The 24,308-nt window shown below is 41.8% G+C and overlaps 1 protein-coding gene and 1 long non-coding RNA gene across 2 annotated transcripts in view; one reads left to right on the top strand and one right to left on the bottom strand.

Annotated features, from left to right (window-relative positions):
* Positions 1-75: 75 nt before the first annotated feature.
* On the bottom strand, positions 76-3,297 carry LOC142100833 (uncharacterized). The gene is made up of 3 exons (XR_012678923.1): positions 3,214-3,297; positions 1,143-1,519; positions 76-562 (listed from the first exon to the last, which is right to left on the bottom strand). It is a non-coding gene; the product is annotated as an uncharacterized LOC142100833 (long non-coding RNA).
* Positions 3,298-14,968: 11,671 nt separating this feature from the next.
* Positions 14,969-24,308, top strand: part of TIMM8A (translocase of inner mitochondrial membrane 8A) — a 30,222-nt gene continuing 20,882 nt past the window's right edge. Inside the window, exon 1 of the mRNA XM_075184670.1 lies at positions 14,969-15,261. Within this exon, the coding sequence (XP_075040771.1) occupies positions 15,160-15,261 (102 nt within the window). The 5' untranslated portion in view covers positions 14,969-15,159. The remainder of the gene's footprint in view (positions 15,262-24,308) is intronic.

The raw sequence follows: 24,308 nt of genomic DNA, 5'->3' as shown, positions 1-24,308 counted from the left end.
CAATAGTTAGGAAAGCAATTCACAAGGATTTATGTGTATTCAAAGAGAAATCACTGCACTATAGTAATGGTACAAAATGGCATGACAACAGATTGCAGAGTCATTTGCAGGATAAGATATATTTATTACATATATGAATCCAAACGGGCTAACAAAAACATAGCAAAGAAGTTAATAGTCTGTGTGTGGCAAAGATCCTTGGATGAAGAGATGCCAATGTGGCCAGACTGAAGAGAGACATAGGCAGCCTTGGAGCTCCGGAGAAATACTTCAACATGTAGTGAGACACGAATTGCACCACTCCAAAAAGCAAAGCAACTTGACCTGTTTCTGCACTTGGCCTGAGACATAGCAAAGAAGTTAACGGTCTGTGTGTGTCAAAGATCCTTGGATGAAGAGATGCCAATGTGGCCAGACTGAAGAGAGACATAAGCAGCCTTGGAGCTCTGGAGAAATACTTCAACATGTAGTGAGACACGAATTGCACCACTCCAAAAAGCAAACAAAATCAAAAGTTTAATGCCACAAAGACCACCACTCCAGGCCAGGTGTTGTATACAGGCTATAGATATAAGAAAATAAAAACACAGTTAGAAAAATTACCACTACAACACACTATATGTGCCAAACAATTACCTATAAACCTCGCATGGATAAATAACAAGAGTTAGGCCACATTTACATGGTCACAATTTAGCTACCACATTATGACACTAGGGGACATCTACATACTACACCATTAATGCCTTTTGTGACTTAGCAAATACAAGCATCAAGTGTGCAAAGTCTGGACTGGCCAAAGTGTAGCAAACATTAAAAAAAACAAAAAAAAAAAACCCACATTAGCCTGTAGATGAAATCTAACACACTACAGTGCATTTAGCAAAAGACATAAAGACATTGAAGCAAAACCTACAGGCATGAATATATACTTTCTACACACATTGTAAAGGTTAAAAACAGGTAGCAAATATTTGAAATACAAATTATTACACATATTAGACATTTCACTATCACACCAGTCCATGTAGATTCATATTGACATTTGAACTTAACATACCTTATATCATCTAACCTTGCTGATGATTTTAACACACAGCTTTGAAATATTAAGGTTGAACAAGTGCATTAAAAATTATTACCTCAAAAATAACGATCAACAACATAGCTCCTGAAGTTTGAGCCACGCACTGCTTCACGAGGGGGGGAACTTGATCTTCCTCCTCCTCCTCCTCGTCCACCCCAGCAACCTCGTCCATGACCCCTGGTGCCCCACTCCTGATGGCAATATTATGGAACACCACACACAGAGCGATGATCCTGCAAACCTTCCTCGGCTCATACATCAGGGCGCCACCAGACCAGTCCAGGCTTCTAAATCGAGCCTTGAGAACTCCAAAAGCCCTTTCTATGACCGATCTGGTGGCCCTATGAGCTGAGTTATAGGCCTCCTCCTGCTCTGTGTGTGGGTTCAATATAGGAGTGAGGAGCCAAGGGCAGGAGGGATACGCATTGTCTCCTATGTAGGAAGAGAGGAAAGAAAAACTTACGTGATATAAATTTAATGCTAACATTCTAATATATGAGGGCAAACTACAATCTAGGCCAAATAGTAAGGTTACTACGCCATTAATGCCTCAACAACAAAGGTAAATCAACATTATAGATTGGCAAAGTGCACCTAACTAATATTTTTACACCTGCCAGAGTCCACTATTCTCAAGACACATACATATTACTAATAGGTGACTTTCAGTTATACGGATACATGAGCATTATATCTCTTAATAGTCAAAAGATTGATACAATCACTCTATAGTAGGGAAATCTATAAATACAAGGCACATGTGTAACAGTAAAATATCAATTACTGTATTAAACTTAAACAATCTATGTCTGCCATACAATATGACTAAACATTTATAGTTGAGGGCACCATTATTTTCACATAATTACCAAGAAGCCACGCATCTCCATGTGGTGTCACACCCCCTTGCCTCTGTTGCATTCTAGGCCACAACCATGAGTTACGAAATGCATAGGAGTCATGGGTACTCCCAGGCCATTTTGCAACCAGGTTTCGAAACAGGAGAGACGGGTCACATATGGCTTGGACGTTTATTGAGTGGAAATGCTTCCGGTTAATGTAAACGGAAGCATCTCCACTCAAGGGCACCAGTGCCACATGAGTCCCATCTACAGCCCCTATGACGTTTGGAAAGCCAGCTATGGTGACAAACTGCTGCTTGATCCGCACAAGAGACTCCTCTTCGAGTGGCAGATGTATAAACTGCTGGAGTCGTGACTCAAATGCCTTCAGGACAACCTCCAGCACACGGCTGAAGGTCGCCTGGGACATTCCTGCCGCGACCCCGACTGTGAACTGGAACGATCCAGTTGCACAGAAGTGCAGTACCGCCACAAGTTTGGTCAAAGGCAGTACTGCTGTCGGGATGATGCGCATTGGCTCAAGGTCACGCTCCACAATGCGCAGGGTGTCCAAGATCAGATATGGAGGAAGCCGATAGCGACGAACAACCTCCGCATCTGACATCCCAAAGAGGCTGACACGTGGCCTGAAGATGCGCTCCCTCGGACGGCGACGTCGGCGTAGTTGCTGGTTAGGACGGGCCACAGGAGCATGCCCCTCGTGACGCATAATGTACTCAAACTCCAGGAGTGCCTGTATGTGTTTCAAAAAGAAGAGGTCACAAACCAGCATTTAGGTGAAACGTTTAGACTTTGGCACAAATTACACAGCCAATACTTACAATGATGTCGTTATTCATGCTTTCGCTTAATGGTGTAAAAGGACAGTCCATAAGTAGATGAAAGTAATGTGGAAAGCGAGTTTGTATAAAAAAACCAAAACATTTTTAAACATAATTACATAAACAAACCCTATTCATTGTCCAAATACCATATAGTCATATAGAACCACCACCAAAGTGCTTGCAAACGTGATACTTACCATCGCCATAGACCCTTTCACAAATCAGATTAGTTAGATTGAACTTTATGTGCCGTACAAATGTGAAGGGAGTGAAACACTAAATACAGAGTGCTAATGTGTTTTTAAGGTAGGGGCACAAAACACCACTCTAATAAAAGTGATTATAGCACAATAAAATAAATCGTAAAAACCATGGCCAATCTTACTGCAAGGTGTTTTAACAAGGGGTATGTAAGAAACAATATCTGGTTTCTACTTACCACACACACAGACAAGATTGTCTTTAAATGCCACAGAACCCAAACAATTACAGAACTAAGCTCGGCAGCAGAATCGATATCTGTGGGGGAGGGTAAACAGGTAAAAAAATAAGCAATGAAAAGGGATAATATTTAATCATTTCACTACATTCTAGAGGACTGTATGCAGTTGCGCCTCTAAGTATACACAGTGGACTAAATATTAAAACTCCACAGCTAACCAAACACTTTTTCCCTAACCTTCAACATAAAAACCACTAGCACAGTACATTAAGCCCTTTCTGCAGCAATAGAGATTTCTTGCTCACCAACATATAGTTACATCTTTAAACATACTGAGTACTGAGCAAGGTACAGCAGTAAACATCAGATTAAAAAAACATTTGCCCATCTACAGTCTACTTACCCAGAATTGTGAAACTCACAACAACACAGAAGTACAAGCAAGGTATTTTTAACTATCACTCTAATTAGGTAATTAAATGCCGGTGCGAACGCCGGAGAGTATGCCGAACAGAAGTCATTAAGAGTCATAATACGCTTAGCTTTTACTGCTGTGCCAATATTAAGGATAAAATAGTTTGGACTATAATTATATTCCCTAAAAAACATTTACATGTATCAAATTAACATGTGCATACTTAATGTGTGACACTATAGTGTTATGGTCAACCATATGCACAAAGCAATTTACAAGCCTCCATTAAGAATACTCAGTAAAGTATTATAGAAATAAAAAAACGCAAATGCTTGTAACATAGCACAAGATACGCAACATGTTTTTTTATAATTATTAAAATGGTCAAGTCTTTCAAGGTCCTGATGCGTTGGACAAGCAATTTTTTTTTTAATGTGTTTGTATGTAGGGTTATGTTTTTAATAGCACCTTATCCATCATTCCGTTAACAATAAATGCAACCTGCCAGATTTGTCAGACCTAAGACAGCGATTCAGCTAACCGAAAAAGTTATTGTGCAGTTTGGTGTGTGTTTATCTATCTGAAGTATACCTTAGTTGATAAAGAACTAACCTTGCAATGATAAGGTAATGAGTTTGACCCCCGATTCATGCGTGTATGTGGCTTACCTTTGTTTATGTAAATGTTTGAGTGCATTTATTGCACTCTGTGACTTCTGTAAGAGTGCTTTTGTATATGGTTTGGTGTTTAATCTGCCTATATGTCATGTTGAACATTGTGATCACTTACAACACATCAAAGGAGTTGTAGCAAAAGACTTTATTGCAAAGACATAGTCAATCTATACTCTCAGTAGAAAAAGAGAACACAAAAATGGTAGCAATATTAATATACTTTTGATTTGTATTAATGAACATGGATATATTTCAATATGCATACATTTTTACTCACCATATACCAATTCTTACAGTGTATAATATGTGAAAATATTTGGAGTTTTCTACATCTTTTAAGGACACCAACTTATTATATACGTTGGTGCTCATCTTTCATTGTTATTCTATTCTGTTCTTGTCACCACTTGTACAGTGGCGTAGCAGATAGGTAAGGCACCTTTGAAGCTTGCAAACGTGTGTTCAAGACCTCACTAATTCACTTGTGTCTTACGTATCCTTAATATCCTTACAATATTTGTGTTGCTGTCCAAACTTACCCTGTGGTAATCGAACACTTCCTTTACAATAGCTACTAAAATGCGTGTAAATTCCTTAAAAAAGTGTACAGTTATTATATGTGTATTTTTCTTTTATTAGATTGAAAAGCCACCCTCAACAAGTGTCAAATCATGCATATTGCATATTGAGACTAATGATAATTGTTAGTTGATGAGAATCAAAAGAGATTTGTAATCATTATTTATGATGAAGCCGAATGTTTAGCCAACACTTTAACACAATTTATAAAATTAGCCATGCACTGTGCACTCGATTCCAGCAGCCGTCATGAACGGGGAATGGAGTGTGCACTCCATTTTGGAAACTGTCATGAATGGGGAATGGAGTGTGCACTCCATTTTGGAAACTGTCATGAATGGGGAATGGAGTGTGCCCTCCATTCCGGAAACTGTCATGAATGGGGAATGGAGTGTGCACTTCATTTTGGAAACTGTCATGAATGGGGAATAGAGTGTGCACTCCATTCCGGAAACTGTCATGAATGGGGAATGGAGTGTGCACTCCATTTTGGAAACTATCATGAATGGGGAATGGAGTGTGCACTCCATTTTGGAAACTGTCATGAATGGGGAATGGAGTGTGCACTCCATTCCGGAAACTGTCATGAATGGGGAATGGAGTGTGCACTTCATTTTGGAAGCCACAATGGATAGGGAGTGATAATAGAAAATATATCTGCCTAGCATACCAAACTCCAGTGTAGAGGCCCATAAAAGCCAGCAAGCAGCATAGTGCGCTATATTACAATATTTTTTTTTTTTAATAAAAAACCAAATATTAATATGTGTGTTTGTTTAGCATATTTTTTTTTTATTTTTCATACGCAGAGTATGCTTCTAAAGGCTTTTAACAGTTGTTTGCGCTAGGTATTTTGGATTTAAACATGACCCTGGCCGTTATTAACTTTTGTGAAAGATTTGAGACAGGAGTGACGTCAGTTTCACTCAACTGGAAAGAGGGAACGCCTGCTGTTCTCAAGTGAAAATGCATAACGCCTACTTTAATCAAATGGTGTCTCATCTCCGCCCAGTCCGCGCCTACTCTCCGCCCATTCCCACCCCTTTGTTCTCAAGTGGTCAGCAGCCATCTCAAATCTATTTGCGTTGGACTTTTGGATTGCGTTGACTTTGCGAGTAGTATCTTCCGTGATTCCGAAGCGCAAGTGTCATTTTGCGCCTCTCAAGTGTCATTTTCCGCATCTCAAGTCTCGTTTCGCGCATGCGCAGAATAAATTAGCTGATGCGTATGCGTTTGCGTACCTTGATGAATCGGGCCCCTCATTACCTAATTGGAGAGGTATCGCAGTAGACTCTCTTATGGAGTCTGCTGTGGAACATGACAAAAATATCTTTAGAAAGAAAGAAGAGAAAGGTGATAGTTTGATGACGGTTAGTATTCAGGCTTTAGAGGGAATATGCACACAACCACAAACATACCAAGCATACGACACAGGTAAGAAGGTAATGGTATGTTTTCGCTGTCATAAAGAGGGACACATAAGGAGATTCTGTCCAGAAGCAAGGAAAGAAACATCAATGGGGTAATAATATAGGTATCCTCCACAGAGAAACAGACATTGGCAAGAGAACACACAGCTACCTGCGCATGTTATAGCAGAAAATATTGCGCGGGAAAATGATAGTCAGCGCTAGGGGTCAGGTCATACCTGTAGTCTACAGCCAGTGAGGTTAACTGAGAGTCAGAGAGAAGAACCAACAATAATAGTTGACATAGCTGGTAAGAAACAAAGTTTTCTTGTAAATACAGGGGCGGCCAGATCTGTGATAACCTCTCCTTTTAATCTACAGGTGACCAGTAAGACTATTCCAGCTATGGGGGTAACGGGAAGAGTGTTACATTATCCTATAACTAAACCCACAGAAGTTACTATCGGGCCCCTGCACACTAAACATTTGTTTCTTTTGGCTGCAGCGGCTCCTACTAACTTGCTAGGGAGAGACTTGTTATGTAAATGAGATGTGTCGCATACTGTACGTCAGATGGTGTGTTCTTAGATATACCAGAGAAAGTCGCACATGAGGTACAGGATATATTAGACACCCCTCAAAGGTTAATGTTACACTCTACTGTTATAGAACAAAGTCCATCTCAAGTAAAGGGGATGTTGCTGGAAATACCGGGTTCACTATGGACCAGAGATGGACAGGACACTGGACTGATGGCAAACGTAGCCCCTGTCATGGTAAATCTAAAAAGTGGTAGGATAGCTCCAAAAATCCCACAGTATCCATTAAAACCGGAGGTGGAATTAGGGGTATATCCTGTTATTGAAAGGCTGTTACAACAAGGGATTTTAATTCGTACATCGAGCACAGCAAATAGTCCCATTTTCCCTGTGAAGAAGAGTGGGTGGAGGGGCTATAGATTAGTCCAGGACTTAAGGGGAATTAATAAAGTTGTTGAGAGCCAATTCCCCGTAGTGCCGAATCCAGCTGTCATCCTCATGCAGATTCCACCGTCTGCCAGTCATTTTACTGTCATTGACCTATGTTCTGCTTTCTTCTCAGTCCCTCTTCACCCTGACTGTCACTACCTATTTGCATTCTCCTACAGGGGATTGCAATACACATGGACCAGACTGCCCCAGGGGTTCATTGACAGCCCCAGTATTTTCTCCCAAGCCTTACATGACTGTTTGCAATCCTTTCAACCCCGCAATGGGTCTGTTCTAATTCAATATGTGGACGATTTGTTGCTGTGCTCCGATTCTTTTATGTCATGTTTACATGATTCTAAATTGTTGTTGCTTCATCTCTCACAAAAAGGGTACAAGGTGGCAAAGGATAAATTACAGCCATGTCAGACTAAGGTCAAATACTTAGGACACTGTCTCACTAAGGGGCTAAGACACCTGACAACCGACAGGATTGAGGTCATACAACAAATGACTCTGCCGCAGAGCCAGAAGCAGATTCGTACTTTCCTGGGGATGTGTGGATACTGTAGATCCTGGATCCCAGGTTTTTCTATTCTGGCATTACCATTGCAGGAGCTAGTCTTTTCCTCAAAACCAGAACGTGTTGTACACACAGAAGAGTCAGAGCAAGCGTTCTTTAATCTTAAAGATAGTCTGACTGTTACGGGCCGCGGTGGTGCCCAGCCGACGCGACTCAATCACCTGCGTCCCGGCCGTCGCTATGGCGACCGGGACGTCACTTCCGGCCATGACCCGGCCGTTGCCGGGGCAATGGTTAGACGCTTCAGCGCTGCATCCCGGCAATGAGAGGAAGCCGGGCGCATGCGCTCACTGGATCCTCTAGCCTGCGGGCTGATTATTCTGCTCATTAATTAGGCGGGGGGCTGTGTCGGATTCAGAGCTAGGCTCTGATTGGTGGCCACTGATATTTAAGGCAATGAGGTCTGCTGTCTCATTGCCGGTTATAGCTTCTGCTACCCAGTCTGCTGACCTGCCTTGTTCCTGTTCCTGTCTATTGAACTTCTACTGATCTCCCGTGTATGACCCTTGGCTTGGATTTGGACTTCGCTTGTGTATCCCGTGACCCTGACCTCTGGCCTGTTTACCATTTCTCCTGTTTTGTTTATGACCCTTGACCCCGGCTTGTTTACTGGAACTGCAACCTGCTGCTGGCCCTTTACCTCTGCGTGAACCTCACTCCGCTGGCCTGGGTTCTCCACAGCCGGTACACACTACACACTTCACGACCCTCTGTCAGTCTGCAGCCCAGTCTGTCCCCACCATCAGGGGCTCCAGTGAACACCTGATTGACAGAGTAGACTCCGGGTTGTGTTGTGCCGGCTGGAGGGGTTCCTAACACTGACTAGAGCACCTGCATTGGGAATACCTGATTATGAAAAGCCTTTTGAGCTATACTGTACGGAAGCTGATGGTTATGCAGCAGGTGTCCTCACACAGAAACATGGTGATGCTAGCAGACCGGTAGCATACTACAGTGCACAATTGGACACTGTGGCAAGATCACTCCCAACATGTCTCAGAAGTGTAGCAGCAACTGCTCTTCTGGTAAGTAAAAGCGAAAACGTAGTATTAGGACATAATTCAACTGTCTATACACCTCATGCTGTATCAGTTCTGTTAAATTCAGCCCAAACCAGACATGTTTCTTCAGCTAGATTCACAAAGTGGGAACTAGCCCTGATGGCACCCTCAAACATCACCATTAAACGATGTAGCACCTTAAATCCAGCTACATACCTTCCATATGTGACTCTAGAGACACAAAGGGTGGAAGGTGAGGAGACCCTGGTTGATGATGAGTTAGGCAAGAGTACTGACACGCATGATTGTATGGAACACCTGAACCAGACCTTTACTGCAAGGCCCGACATACGTGACATCCCCTTAGAAAATGTAGATTTTACGTTTTCTACAGACAGGAGTTGTCATAGACAGACAGAGACGGGAGAGCTATGTACTGGTTATGCTGTGGTAGACGATCAGGATGTGGTAGAAGCTGAACCCCTTGGCCCACCTCACTCAGCCCAAGTGGCGGAACTAGTAGCATTAAGGAGAGCGTGTGAGTTGGCAGAGGGTAAATCAGCCAATATATATATATACTGACTCTAGGTACGCCTTCGGGGTAGTGCACGATTTTGGGGCCCTTTGGCATCTTAGAAACTTAGCAGCAGGTACGCCAGTGGCACACTCACAACACATAAAAGGACTTCTGACAGCGATACAATTACCCAGAACAGTAGCCGTCATAAAATGCAAAGCCCATACCTTTGAAGAAGACCCAGTGTCATTGGGCAACAACAGGGCATACGAAGCTGCTAAATGGGCAGCAGGGCAACCTATGACTGTATCGACCGAGACTATGATGGTTTTTCAGACATTAGACATGCAGAAATTAATTGAAATGCAAGATTTGTGTTCCCTGCAGGAAAAGGCGGTCTGGAAGGGGAAGGGATGTGGTCAAGAGTCCTCAGGACTCTGGAGGGATGGACAAGTTAAGCCTGTAGCTCCCCGAACATACTATCAAAGCCTGGCTGAAGCAGCACATGGTCTGACTCACGTGGGTAAAGAAGGTATGTGCAAACTGGTGAGAGCATACTGGTGTACTCCTGGATTTTCCTTTCAGGCTGGTAAGAAAGCAATGTCATGTCTTACTTGTTTGAGGAAAAATGTCGGGAAAACTATTCCAACTGAGCCATCCCACATCCCTCCTACAGACGGACCTTTTCAGGTAATACAAATTGACTATATCCAATTACCACCGTGCAGGAATCTAAAGTATGTGTTAGTGTGTATTGGTGTGTTTTCCGGTTGGGTAGAAGCATATCCGGCAGCCACTAATACTGCTGTGTTCACTGCAAAGAAAATTGTACAAGATTTTGTGTGTAGGTTCGGTATCCCTAGAATCATTGAAAGTGATAGGGATACCCACTTTACTGGTGATATCTTCCAGGATATGAGTAAGCTCATGGGAATCAGTAGCAGACTTCACACCCATTACCGACCACAAGCCAGTGGTAAGGTGGAAAGAGTAAATGGTACTATAAAGAACAAGCTTGGTAAAATAATGGCTGAAAATGGGTTGGCATGGCCTGAAGCTTTGCCACTAGTCCTCCATACCATTCGAACCACTCCTAGACCTCCTCTTAATCTGTACCCTTTTGAGATACTGTTCGGACAACAACCTCATTTGATCGTGAGTCCGCAAGACGACTTAAAGTGTAATAATGAATTGACTGTGCAATATCTTATAAAAATGAGCAGACAGCTGAAACAACAACAACAAAAACTCAAAATGCTGTCACCTGGTATGCCAGAAACGAATTGTCATGATGTTGAACCTGGGGACTATGTTATGATCCGCAATTTCTTACGTTCAGGTTGTTTAACAGACCGTTGGGAAGGCCTGTACCAAGTGCTGCTGACTAGTACTACATCACTGAAGGTTGCAGAGAGAGATACTTGGGTCCATTCCACCCACTGCAGGAGAGTCAATAAACCGGAGAAAGTGCGAGATAAAACTGAGACCGACGACACAGATCTGTCACTCATAAATCTGTTCCGGGAGACCTAAGGCCCGCAGTCAAGACACCTGAGCCAGAGACGTTGCATCAGATCTATCTTTCCAGTGATGGAGTGGCGGTTTTTGTTTTTCTTTTGTTCCAGGATTTTCCTTGTTTTTACTTTTTATAGGACATTCTATTTTTGTGAAGGAGGATGGAGGACAGAGGAAGGTTCTGGCAGTGATACGGATGAAATGGAAATCAAGGAAAAGTTATTAGAATACCCAGAGCAGTCCATTATTAAGCTTGGTCCAGGGGTTATGAAAAGGTCTGCTAGCTCGGGAACTCGGAGACAGTGTGAGGGGCTATTGTCTGATGAGTAGTGTATCTGCAAGTTCTGTGACTCCCTAGTTGAAGAGAGGTGCATCTAGCGATGTCAGTCCATCGGTAATCTGAATGTGGGCGGGCATCCTTTGGAGGATTATCACTCCCTGGTGGGTAAGGTGCTAAACCAAACCGAGTGCTGGGTGTGCTCTCACGTGCCGCAGGGGCAGCATCACATAGGACTAGTGCCATTCCCATTAAACATCTCCGAAGTACTCGAATTGAGGGGTGGAAGGCCCATAGAGGGGAGGTACAATAACACTAGGTTCCCTAGTCTAACGCTTCGACAATACTCGGTAGACAGATCTTTGCTGTGTCTAAATATCTCTCATGCAAAGCATCTGGAGAATTGGGAAGCTGACCTATCAGATCAGACAATGGCTCGCCACACTCATTTTAGAGGGATACTGAGGCCACCAATAAGCAGGAATGTTGATGGAAGTCACAAATTAGGGCGTGTAACCAAACATAAGAAAGTATCCATTGGAAAAGTCTCTATAGATAATTGTAAAAATGTCATCCATGCTGACACGTGTCTCGAGCAAATGGAGACACTAGGCATGGGTATTTTTATCGAAACTCTGTGTGATATAATTAATGGACATACTGTTCCTTATGTTCTCCCTGATGATGTGTACTTTGTTTGTGGGAGGAAAGCTTATTCCTGGGTGACTCCGAGTTCCAAGGGCTTGTGTTTCTTATCTAAACTGGTTCCTGAAATCATGACTATTACTCATGAAGAAATGGTTGGTATTCACAAGACTACATCACCACCATACATACACACACAGTATGAACACCGTGGCAAGAGAAATATGATTCCTGGTGAGGAGCCCATAGCTACAAAATTGATTAGTGAAACCGCTGGGTTTCAAGTTATGGTTGCTCTAGATCTCTGATAAAGAACTGGAAGTTGCTTAAATCAATGTATAGGCTATAACAGGTGCATGAAAGGGTGGAGTTATAGCCTATAAATTGATTTGAGCAACTTCCAGTTCTTTATTTGTCTGAGAGGCATGTTTGTGTCAGTAGCTGAGGGGGAGTACTGACATTGGATTGCTATTTGGAGGTTTCTGGGGTACCTCTTTGGTAAGTTAGCTCTCAATTTAAAAACACATATGTATGGCCCAAATATATGGGACTCTCATTGTTTAGAGTAGGACCACCCTATTAGCAAAAGCACCGTGGAGAGGTGGGTGGCTTAAACATACATTTGCAAATGTGTGCAACCGAGACTTTTGCATTTTTATATACAGTAGAAATAGAAGATCTGTTGCTGGCTATAGCAGTGTGCTGGGGGAATTTGTCATTGCTCTAGATCTCACCAGGACCGCTCGGGGAACGTTAAACTTTAAATATATCCAAGACCTAGCTAAATTAATAGATAATATCACCGAGATGTATGATGACACTTTCAGGCATACTGGAAGGGAGCGACAAGCGTACAAGAAGGAGTTGGTGCAACAAAGACTGGTACTAAATTATCTCACCTCTATTACTGGTGGGTACTGTATGACACTGGCCACCCAGTTCGGTGTCAAATGTTGCACGTACATCACCAATAATACGGATGACCCAAAGGAGGTTATAGACCGGAAGATGGATGAAATTATGCAACTGAAATAGGAATTTCGAAGGAACCATAATTCTTTGTTATATGAGGTCGGGGAAAAGGTGGCAGGTTGGTTCTCATGGTTGAACCCTGTGAAATGGTTCTCTGGTCTGGGGAAGTGGGTACAGGAAATGGTTGCGAGTGTAGGTAAGCTCCTTCTCCTTATACTGGGTGTCATCTTAGCAATTGGTTTGTGTGTCAAATGTGTTCCTACTGTGTTGAAGTGTGGGAAACAGTCTTCTGGGATTAACACTGAGAAAGAGACTGAAAGGGTGGTGCAAGACACCGAGATCATGGTATGTGAAGAAGTGTTGTATAACCATGAACTTGAAACTGTGATTAGGTGATAGTTTATTATACTATCAAAGGGTGGAGCTGTCGAAGTCAGCATTTTGGATAAAGTCATTTCAATTAAAATCGAGCAAACTTGGTTGTCTTTGTTTGAAAAGATGCGTACGGTACGCTACGGCGTGGAAGGGCACGCTACGGCGTGGAAGGGCGTACGCAACTGCAACACGTGGCAACAACAGTATTTAGTCTTTTACATACATTCGCACAAACACGCACACTTGTAAAATAATACACATTAATGGTAGTTGCAACACATAGTCATTTATGTCAAAATATAGTAGTATTTATATGTAATAAGATAAGTTATATGCATACCAGTAAAACATATGGTACACGTTGAAGGAATCATATCATGTGTGTTATCATACTAATCCCCTTCACATTTGCGACTGTCCGGTTCACTCTGCGAAGGGATTGCAAAGTGCATACGCAAGTTATTAATGTTAAGGAATTATGGACTATTATGATGAGTAATCTTGGCGGGAAGATCAGAGCTCATCCCCTGGAGATGACCCCTCCTTTGGATTCCTGAGCTTAAACTAGCCTATGATCTGCAACCCCCTGGACCCTCCTGATGCCTGGACCAATAGAAGCAAGCCACACCTTTGCATTGTTTTACTGTATCTCTGTTTGCATATAAGCAGCAGCTCCTCATCCAGAGTTCAGTCACCTAGACCACAGACTTCAGGACTTAATGACTGTTCACTGGATCCAGAGCGCCTGCGATAAGTAACGGCTGTACTTGCTATTATTTTGCTAAGATATATATACTGCTACTTTTAGAGAATAAATGTTTGTGCGTTGGAAACACAAATCGAGATTCGACAATCGTTATTGGATAGCGACAAAACGCTCATAACACCGCCAACCCCGGCTGGTTTGCCTAATGCTGGTTAGGTGAAAATCGGGGGGACCCCACGGAAATTTTTTCCCCGATTTTCATGGAACCAGCAGTAGTCAGGCAGCACTAGGGTTAAGCATGAATAGAGGAGGACCCCACGCTTTTTTTTTTTTTTAACTTTCATCTATTCTTTACCGTTTTTACACTGAACAGTGATGTGTTTATACAACACGCTGCTAGCAAGCAGCGTGTTGTATCTGGCGTGTTAGAAAGCAAACTCTCTTGAGTTTGCTTAATCGCAGCTTCATACATTTGAGACTTGTATAGGTGCAGTGGCAAACAGTCTGGTGATTTTGCATGAAATCTCAGCTTTATACATCTGCGAGTTTCAACTCTCCAGAGAAAATCGCTGATTTTGCAAAATTACACCTTCATACATTTACCCCCGAGTCTTGCATTAGTGCCCGCAGTGAACGAACGCATCTAGTAACTGCTTCGTACATATTCCTTAGGACTGGGTTTAACTTAATTTACAGTTTTGGGCGGGTTCGATCCAGCACCTAATTGAATCTGCCCCTATAGTTCCTTGTTATTGCGGTACTGTATTACTTTAAGGTAAGCACCAGACCACCAGGCTAATTGAATATGTCCCATAAATCCCTGAACAGTGGCGGATCCGGGGTGGGGAAGACGATGGGGTAAATTTCCCCCCCTCTGCTGCAGAAGCAGAGTGTTCAAAATGGCAAGATGCCGATCAAAGAGGGCGTGTACAATCGCGACCAGGGGTGGGGCCAATCGAGACTAGCCAATTAGACTAAAGGGGGCGTGACTATGCTAAATCCCTCACACACGGGAAAAATCTAGATGTGCCCCTGAATGGGATATATTTAGCTATGTGAACACACGTTAGCACCTTTTACACTCGTGTACGTTAATATTCAGGCACGGACAATATCCGTAACAGAATTATACTGCTATCCAGTATTACTGCTGCACGATTAAAGCTACAACGTAGTATCGCTAGTGGGAGCAGCAAGATGGCCACAATGTGTAATATGAGAGAGTACCAACATGTCACACTTCCATTAGCGTAGGACGTGCTGTTCCGGAGCATGCTGAAGGTCACCGAATCAGTGTCCTGTTCAAGATGGAGTCTGCCGCAGATCCCGAGTTGCAGAGATTCATTGAAGTACAGACTCAAAAACAGCGATTCCAAGGATTGGTCCATCAGCTGACCGAGCTCTGCTGGGTATAGATCTTTGCAATTTAATCTTGTTTTTCATAAATACAATCATTGTACAGAATTATACTACCATACACCGCTATACAGGGGCGCCGGCAGCGAATCTCACTGGCATGAATTGGATAACACACCACGGGACACTGTAATCCACATAGTTGTTATGTAGTGATTACTTATGTGGGCAGAGTGCTCTTCTAGTTACGTCGTTCTCCTTGGACATGTTATAATGCACTTCGTGCCTCCCCTGTGCTGCAGTCTTGTTAGAATATGATAACTGGGTAATTCAGGGCGCAAGTCCAACAGTATCTATACTTGCTTGTATTTTATATTGTTTGCTTTTACACTTTGTACCTTTATTTTTATGCTATGATAGTGGCTTTAAGAACAATCCAGCTGTTCGATATGGAAAGTGGGAAAATCGGACCAGAGGTTGGTAATTTGTCTTAAACACAGTAAATGCATTTGGGCAGGGCCGTAACTAGAGCTGTGCGATAGGGACGACCGCCCAGTGCGCAATGCTGAATGGTGGCGCAGTTTATGAATATTTTAGGTTCACTTTGTTAAAATTGAGGACTACCAGGGGCGGATCTAGAAAAGTATCCTACCCGGGGCGATTTAGGCCCCAACCCTTTTTTGACTTCAAGGCTGCCGGCGGCTGCACAATATGTGCAGGTCCGCTCGGCAGTGACAATGTGCTGCCCGGCTGCTCTGATTGTGTTTTAAACACAATCAGAGCAGCCGGGCAGCACACTGTCACTGCCGAGCGGACCTGCACATATTGTGCAGCCGCCAGCAGCAAGCCCCTGCTAGGGGGGCCGATCGCCCCCCCTTGGATCCGCCACTGAGGACTACAGAATGGGATTTTTGTTTCTCGCCCTAGATGCTAAAATTTGAAGTTACAGCTCTGCATTTGGGCAAACTGGTGTCTTTTTAAATGAACAAAAGTGGGTTGATTAAGCAGACTTGGAGACATACATACTCTACATTAGCATGAGAACACAGAAAAATACAGATGAGGTTGATGGAGGTGCAGACATGAGACAAAGGGATCTACTCATGAGAGTTGTTAAGTGCGTATTGTCGCTAAACAGTAACGATTGTCGAACCTCGATTTGTGTTTCCAAAGCACAAAGATTTATTCTTGAAAAGTAGCAGAATAATTCAAGCAAAATAATAATAAGTACAGCCGTTACTTAACGCAGGCGCTCTGGATCCAGTGTGCAGTCATTCAATCCTGAAGTCTGGGGACAAGATGAGAAATACAGTAATACAATGAAGATGGTATAGCTTGCTTCTATTGGTCCAGGTTTCAGGAAGGTCCAAGGGGTTGTCAATCATTGGCTAGTTCATCCTAAGGAATCCAAAGGAGGGGGTCATCTCTCCAGGGGGTATGCTCTGCTCTTCCCGCCAAGATTCCTTAGTCTTAAGTGGTTCATAATTCCCTATCATTCATAACTTGTGTATGCACTCTGCGATTCCTTCGCAGAGTGAACCAAACAGTAGCAAATGTTAAGAGGTTTATTATGATACCACACATGATATGATTCCTTCAACCTGTTCCATATATTTCACTAATGTGCATATAACTTATATCATAACACATAAATACTACTATATTTCGACATAACTATGTGTTGCAACTACCATTACTGTGTACTATTTTACAAGTATGCGTGTTTGTGCGAATGTATGGTAAAAGACCAAATACTGTTGCTGCCACGTGTTGCAGCTGCGTACGCCCTTCCACGTCGTAGCGTGCCCTTGTACGTCGTAGCGTACCGTACACATCTTTTCAGACAAAGACAACCAAGTTTGCTCGATTTTAATTGAAATGACTTTATCCAATTTGCTGACTTTGACAGAGTTTACAGTCTAGAGATTTGTATGATCTGTTATTTGTTTTTTAGGGGGAGATCTATCAATTTTTGATTTTGTAAAACAAGTAAATTAATAATTACCAAAATCATGCAATTTTTACTTTGCTGAGCAAAATTGTTGTTTATTCCCATTCATTTTGCAATTGCTATTTTACTGACAAAACTGCTGTTTTCTCTGTTTTAATGGCTCAATACATTGCTTAACACATAGACCTCTGAATGTGATTATCAGGAATAGCCACCTCTAGCCATTCCCTGATTTAATAGCTTATATATTCACACAGTCAAACAATATATCACCTCTATTTTTTCAGTAAATCTCTCTTACCTTTATCTGTCACAATCTACACTCTGCGCACTCGTGACTTGGAAGCTTACTGTAAGGGAAAAACACAGGATTTCAGCCTAAACCTAACGCTCACCTTCTTAGGCTACAGATTTAGTTGGTCCAGTGGTTCCCAAACTTTCTCAGTTCGCGGCACCCTTATGGTCTCCTAAAAATTTTCAAGGCACCCCTAAGTCAAAATAATTACTTGGTAGTCACAATTTTTAAGTATTTGGGTCAAAATAGCGTAATAAGTATTTTGGTCAGGACAGAAATACTTATTAAGTTGTTTGCAAAACTAATACACATAAATCCAATGAAAATTGTGTAAAAAAAAAAAAATATATATATTCATTGCAAAAGATCAATTTACAGCACTCAACACTCAAACAAAATAAAATAACAATATGTACAAAAATGTGTTGGTTATTAAAGAATTTTATAAAAATACAAAACTTATTATTATTTATTAATGAGAGGTGTGCGCCTGTTGTGCACTACACAACTTTTCAAACCTTAGAATCAGCTTGGACACTGCCATCCTCATTTCCTGTTCAACATTAATTTTTAAACGATACTTGCTTTTGATTACAGCAACAGCTGAAAACACAGTTTCACACAGATATGTGGTTGCAAATGGAACAAGGATTTGCTGTGCTTTAGTACTTAGCATTGGATATTCATCTTTAATGGATATCCAAAACTCTTCAAGTCCCATGCTGCTAAATTTTACTTTTAAAGACTTGTCACAGGAGAGCTCAATGAGTTTTTCTTCTTCCGTAGAAGTGAATTCAGATGGGGCATTAGTACTGAATGGGTCTTGGATCCATAGAAATTTCTCCATGTTTTCTGGAAAATATTTTTAAAACCAGTCACTGAGCTTTGTAAGGTGCTGCTCAAACACTGATTTAAGGTCATGTGTCAAGTATGCATCATTGGATGTAACAAACTGATGCAACTGGGGGAAACAGTCATTGTAACTATCTTCATTTAATTTTCTTTTCCATAGAAGCAGTTTTTTCTAAACGCTGATACCTTCTCAGAAAGTTTAAGAATGTGTGTGTTACTTCCCTGTAGTGAGAGATTCAATGAATTCAGCTTGTCAAATAGATCGCACAGGTATGCTAATTTACATAAAAAGTCAGTATCCAGGAAATTATTTGCACACTCGTGTACTTCTTCTTCCAGATAGGAGTAAAGTTCCTGCCGTAATTCAAAAACACGTTAAAGTATATTTCCACATGAGAGTCATCGCGAGCTACAGTAATATAACAAAGATGTGTGCTCAGAGCCCATATCCTCACACATTTTTTTAAAAAACCTTGCCTTCTGTGGCTGAGTTTTGATGAAGTTCACCACTTTCAACACGCTTTACATGACTGCGGTCAGTGGAGGACTCCGTTGCTTTGATGCAAGGACTTCCCTGTGGATAATGCAGTGGGTCCACAGTGCATCATGAGCTTTGCTTCTTATGAGTGCCTGCAGTCCTCCATAACATCCAGACATAGAGCGACCACCATCAGTACAGACACCAAAGCACTTTGTCCAGTCTAAGTTGTTTTCACTCATAAGAGTGTCAATGATCTGAAACAAGTCTTGTGCCTTTGTACCTGCAGTGATACTTTTACAAAAGAGAAGGTCTTCCACAAGATTCTCACCATCAACAAAGCGTGTGTAACAAATCAAATGAGCATCCTTGTTACTGTCTGTTGCCTCATCTAGTTGTAGTGCAAATTCCTTCCCTTTAATTTTTTCAATCAGCTGGTCATTCAGATCCTCAGCCATATGTTGGATTCTGCGACTCACGGTATTGTTAGATAAAGGTACCTTTGAAAGCAGCTTTCCCGCTGATTCCCCAACCATAATGGTGACCATATCCACTGCAGCCGGTAAAATCAGTTCTTCTGCGATGGTGTGAGGCTTTTTACATTTTGCAACTCTATATGCCACCTTGTAAGATGCTAGCAAAGTATTTGTTGGTATTGATGCTTGTTTAAAAAATGTACCTTTTTGGTCTTTTAATTCTTTTAACCTTCTGATGAAGTAATCGCGTGATTTATTAGCCATGTCAGGGTGATTGGTCTCTAAATGGCGTTTTAGTTTGCTTGGAATCATGCTTTCTGACGACAATATTTTCAGGCATAATACACACTGTGGGCGCTCTTCCTGGTTGACATCGACAGATGTAAATCCCAAGTCAAGGTAAGTATCATCGTATCTGCGATGTTTCCTTTTCTTCACGACTTTGCCACTGGTGTGTGGTTCGCCATCCTTTTCTTCACTAGCACGCTTCTTTCCAATGTTCAAAAAGCAACACCACACAAATAGCAGGAACAGTGCAGGGTGGCACCCCAGAATAGTGTCGCCACAGTATTACTGTATATGTACAAAATATATCACCTACTGATGGCTCTCCTCCATCTGCAACAGTTATTAGTCAGCTAAATTAATGAGCGCCTGGGAATACCTAAATGAATACCTACATTAACGAGCGCTTATCTCAATACAAAAAAACAGTGTCCTTTTTTTTTTTAAATGTATCTCAATGCCAAGCATCTCACTTAAAGGAGTGTCAAGTTGTTCATAAAGCACCATAAAAAGATATAGGAATGGTGAGGGAACAAGAATATATATATATATATATTTTTTTTTTTTAAGTCAATGACTTTAGAATCATATTTAAAAAGATATAAAATATTTCATATAAAATATGCACATATAAATGTAGATCACGATATGACTAAGTAAAAGATATAGGTAATAATAGTTATTGGTAAAGGAAGAAAATTTACATGTACAAAAAGGCTGTTTGAATAAATGCAGAGTATGTCCATCACATTATACTTTCAGCATGTGCCCCTTTATATATAGCCCTCTGTGACCTGTGCCCATTCATTTATAGCCCACTGTGACCTCTGTGCCCCTGTTTTTTTTAGCCATCTGTGACCTCTGTGCCCCTGGTTTTTTTAGCCATCTGTGACCTCTGTGCCCCTGTTGTTGTAGCCATCTGTGCCCCTGTTGTTGTAGCCATCTGTGCCCCTGTTGTTGTAGCCATCTGTGCCCCTGTTGTTGTAGCCCTCTGTGCCCCTGTTGTTGTAGCCCTCTGTGCCCCTGTTTTTGGTGCCCTCTGTGCCCCTGTTTTTGGTGCCCTCTGTGCCCCTGTTTTTGGTGCACTCTGTGCCCCTGTTTTTGGTGCACTCTGTGCCCCTGTTTTTGGTGCACTCTGTGCCCCTGTTTTTGGTGCACTCTGTGCCCCTGTTGTTGTAGCCCTCTGTGCCCCTGTTTTTGGTGCCCTCTGTGCCCCTGTTTTTGGTGCCCTCTGTGCCCCTGTTTTTGGTGCCCTCTGTGCCCCTGTTTTTGGTGCCCTCTGTGCCCTCTGTGCCCCTGTTTTGTTTTTTTTTAGCCACCTGTGACCTCTGTGCCCATTTTTTTTTAGCCACCTGTGACCTCTGTGCCCCTGTTTTTGTAGCCATCTGTGACCTCTGTGCCCCTGTTTTTGTAGCCATCTGTGCCCCTGTTTATGTAGCCATCTGTGCCCCTTTTTTTGTAGCCATCTGTGCCCCTTTTTTTGTAGCCATCTGTGCCCCATGGAGAATCACTTTTTTTGCTCTGCCCCTTTCAACTCCATTTTTTTTTTCTTACCTTTTACTTGCCTTTCTTTCTTCAGTAGTTCTATTCTGTCTTCTTCTGTTCTGTGGTTTTCTTTTGCTTGTATGTCCTCGCTCCTCGCTGCACTGCTCTTTGAAAATGTCGGGCGTGATGACTAGGGCGGGATGTCATCACGCCCGACGTGCAGGGAGGACTTTTTTTTTTTATTACTCGGCCGGCCAAGGAGACCAATCGTGGGGGAGGGTGGCAGGCAGAGGGGAACGCTCTGCGTTCCCCGAGGCAGATTACCACCGGCCCGCAGCACCCCTGTGACCTCGCCGCAGCGCACAGTTTGGGAAACGCAGAGTTGGTCCCTTTTTCAACACAGATGCATGCTTCCACACCTATTCGCAACTGCCACCAGCTACGTATAAGGCCCGTAGCAAACCTATGACTTAATTATACAATTGTGCACACTCTGTGCTCTGATGGCTAAACAGTTAACACTTCACACACTGGTATCTAAAGAGTTAACCCACCAAAGCAATCTCTCTCTTCTAAACAGGCAGTGAATTTGTTTAGAGCAATAAGGACAGCACTAATTACATTTTTAGATTTAATATACAAAGAGTACAATGCTTACATGTTATAAAAACAATTAATAAACACTTGACATACATAAGCAAAATAGATTTAAAATAAAGGGATTAAATTCAGAGTTACAGACAAAGCGGTATATTCTGCACCAAGGGAATTTGGCTTGGAAAATGGACAGCTTATCAATGATGATTAATTTCTCAAAAGACTGACAATTTCTTGTAAGTGGTCTCCGCTTTTTGAAGACACTTCCACACCTGTCCCTACCTTCAGGAGTTGTGGTCTGTGATACTACTGTTTACAATCACCATTTGCATGTTGCCTGATTTACTACCAAAGTCTACTATGTGACCTTACTTTCCTGTGAAGTGTCATGCAGACCCAATTTTATTATTAATAGATCCACTATGAATTTACCAATGCATTGATACCAAACCGGTAGGTCCAGCGTATTAGTTGAGCTTATGCTCAGTTTCTCAACTTCTCTGTGTGACAATGCTTTATTTGATGTATGGGCTGCCCTTCATCATGCTCTTGATGAAAATGAGGTTGATCACTGCTTTTATTGATTTTAAGTGGTATTTTGGAAACTGAAATATATTTGCCTATACAAAATATAGCCATTTATTTCATGGTCTTCTTGTGTAAGAACACAAGCTGTGAACATCTCCCTCCCGTCTGTCCAATGTCTCCTTAGGTGTCAAAAAAACTCTGTCAGGATGTAGCTCATCCCAGGGGTGAGGCAAGTGATGCTGTTATCTTTTTAACATAGAGGTGGGCAGAACCACCAAGTAAACACACACCAGACCCTCAGACTTTACATTTTGCACCTCAGTAGCTCAATTTATCAATGGATTTATTTGATACTCAAGTCTCTCATCACATCCTCCCATTCCCGGTTACATGACTTTTTTCGGGCTGCATCCACTTTGTGGAATTCCTTCCCTCGCACACTAATACTTTCCTCTAGTCTTCAAACCTTCAAGGATTCTCTGAAAACCCACCTCTTCAAACAATCTTATGATGTTCCTCAACCAGCATAGGTTATCCCATTGCCACTATCTACACAGCTAACACAAGACAATAACCCCTCTGACCAACATTGCAGTGTGATTGATTACACAGCCCACTCAAGACTTTTTACCTTTGCATTCTAGCTGGACTAATGTGCAATATGATGTAGCATGTGCCCTTGTGTTTCAAACTCCCATTGTCCCATAGATTGTAAGCTTGCGAGCAGGGCCCTCATAACTCTGTATGTATTACCCAGTATTGTTTTATTAATGTTTGTTCCCAATTGTAAAGTGCTATGAAATTTGCTGGCGATGTATAAATAAATGATGATATACCATATTTACACTGCAGTTATTATTAGGCCTTATTCACAACAATTATGTTATGGGTTAATCCCTATAACTGTAATTCCTCTATGTTCACTACAGTGATATAGTAATTTATGTGAACACATGTTAGCACTTTGTACACTTGTGTATGTACATTAACATTCAGGCACCGGACAATACTTGAAACAGTATTACACAGCCATCCATTATTATTGCTGCATGATTAGTACCACAAAGTAGTATCGCTAGTGGGAGCACCAAGATGGCCAAAATGTGTAACGAGCGAGTACCACAATTACCAAAATCGTCCGATTTTACTTTGCTGAGCAAAATTGTTGTTTATTCATTTGAATAGGCAGTATATTTTAATGTGAGCAGAAAGACACTTGAAAAGCATTTTCAATATCATCATCATCTATTTAAATAGCGCCACTAATTCTGCAGCGCTATACAGAGAACTCATATCAGTCCCATTGGATCTTGCAGTCTAAATTCCCTAACATACAGAGAGAGAGAGAGAGACTAGGGTCAATTTGATAGCAGCTAAGTAACCTAGTATGTTTTTGGAGTTTGGAGGGAAACCAGAGCACCAAGAGGAAACCCACGCAAACACAGGGAGAACATACAAACTCCACACAGATAAGGCAATGGTGAAGTGTGACTGAGTAGGGGGATTTGGCATGGTGATTTGCGTCATTGTGCAATTGCTCCATTTTGTCACGAGGGTGGGGACAGAATGCTGCGATTCACCGCAAATTGCGTCACGGAGGCCCCCATTCTGCCCACTCCACTAGGCAGGATGCTGGGAATGGCCGGGAGTCCAGGAGACCAACCCGGAATTTGTGAGTCTCCCTTAAATTCCGGTAAAGTGGGCAAGCATGCTATAGTTACATAATCGTATTTAATCTTTGTTTTACTTAGTTCATGGAGCATATTCCCATTTATTTCAATTTGCAAATGTATTTCCATGGGCTTTCTATTCTATTCAAATTCATTGTTCAAATAAATGGGAAATCTTACTCATCTCAGTGGGTTTTACTTTATAATGCAGAAATCAATGATTTCTGTGATTGGGAGATGCTTGGTAGGCTTTAAAGAGTAGATATTTACCTATAGTAGATTAGGCAATTTGCAAATCACCATGTAATAAAAAAAAAATTAGGAGATTTTGTCAGACGTCATCTTTGATCTTGTATTGTATAGTGCTACCTTTTTTTTTTTTTTTTTTTTTTTTTTTTTTTTTTTTTTAAAGCAATATGGTAGTCTTGAAGAATTCCTATGTAAAATAATAATAAAAAATAAACCCACACCCATTATGTGAAA

This window comes from Mixophyes fleayi, chromosome 9, assembly GCF_038048845.1.
Source record: "Mixophyes fleayi isolate aMixFle1 chromosome 9, aMixFle1.hap1, whole genome shotgun sequence".
Taxonomy (NCBI): domain Eukaryota; kingdom Metazoa; phylum Chordata; class Amphibia; order Anura; family Limnodynastidae; genus Mixophyes; species Mixophyes fleayi.
The sequence above is the reverse complement of the archived record's forward strand: the minus strand, read 5'-3'. Positions and strand labels throughout refer to the sequence as shown.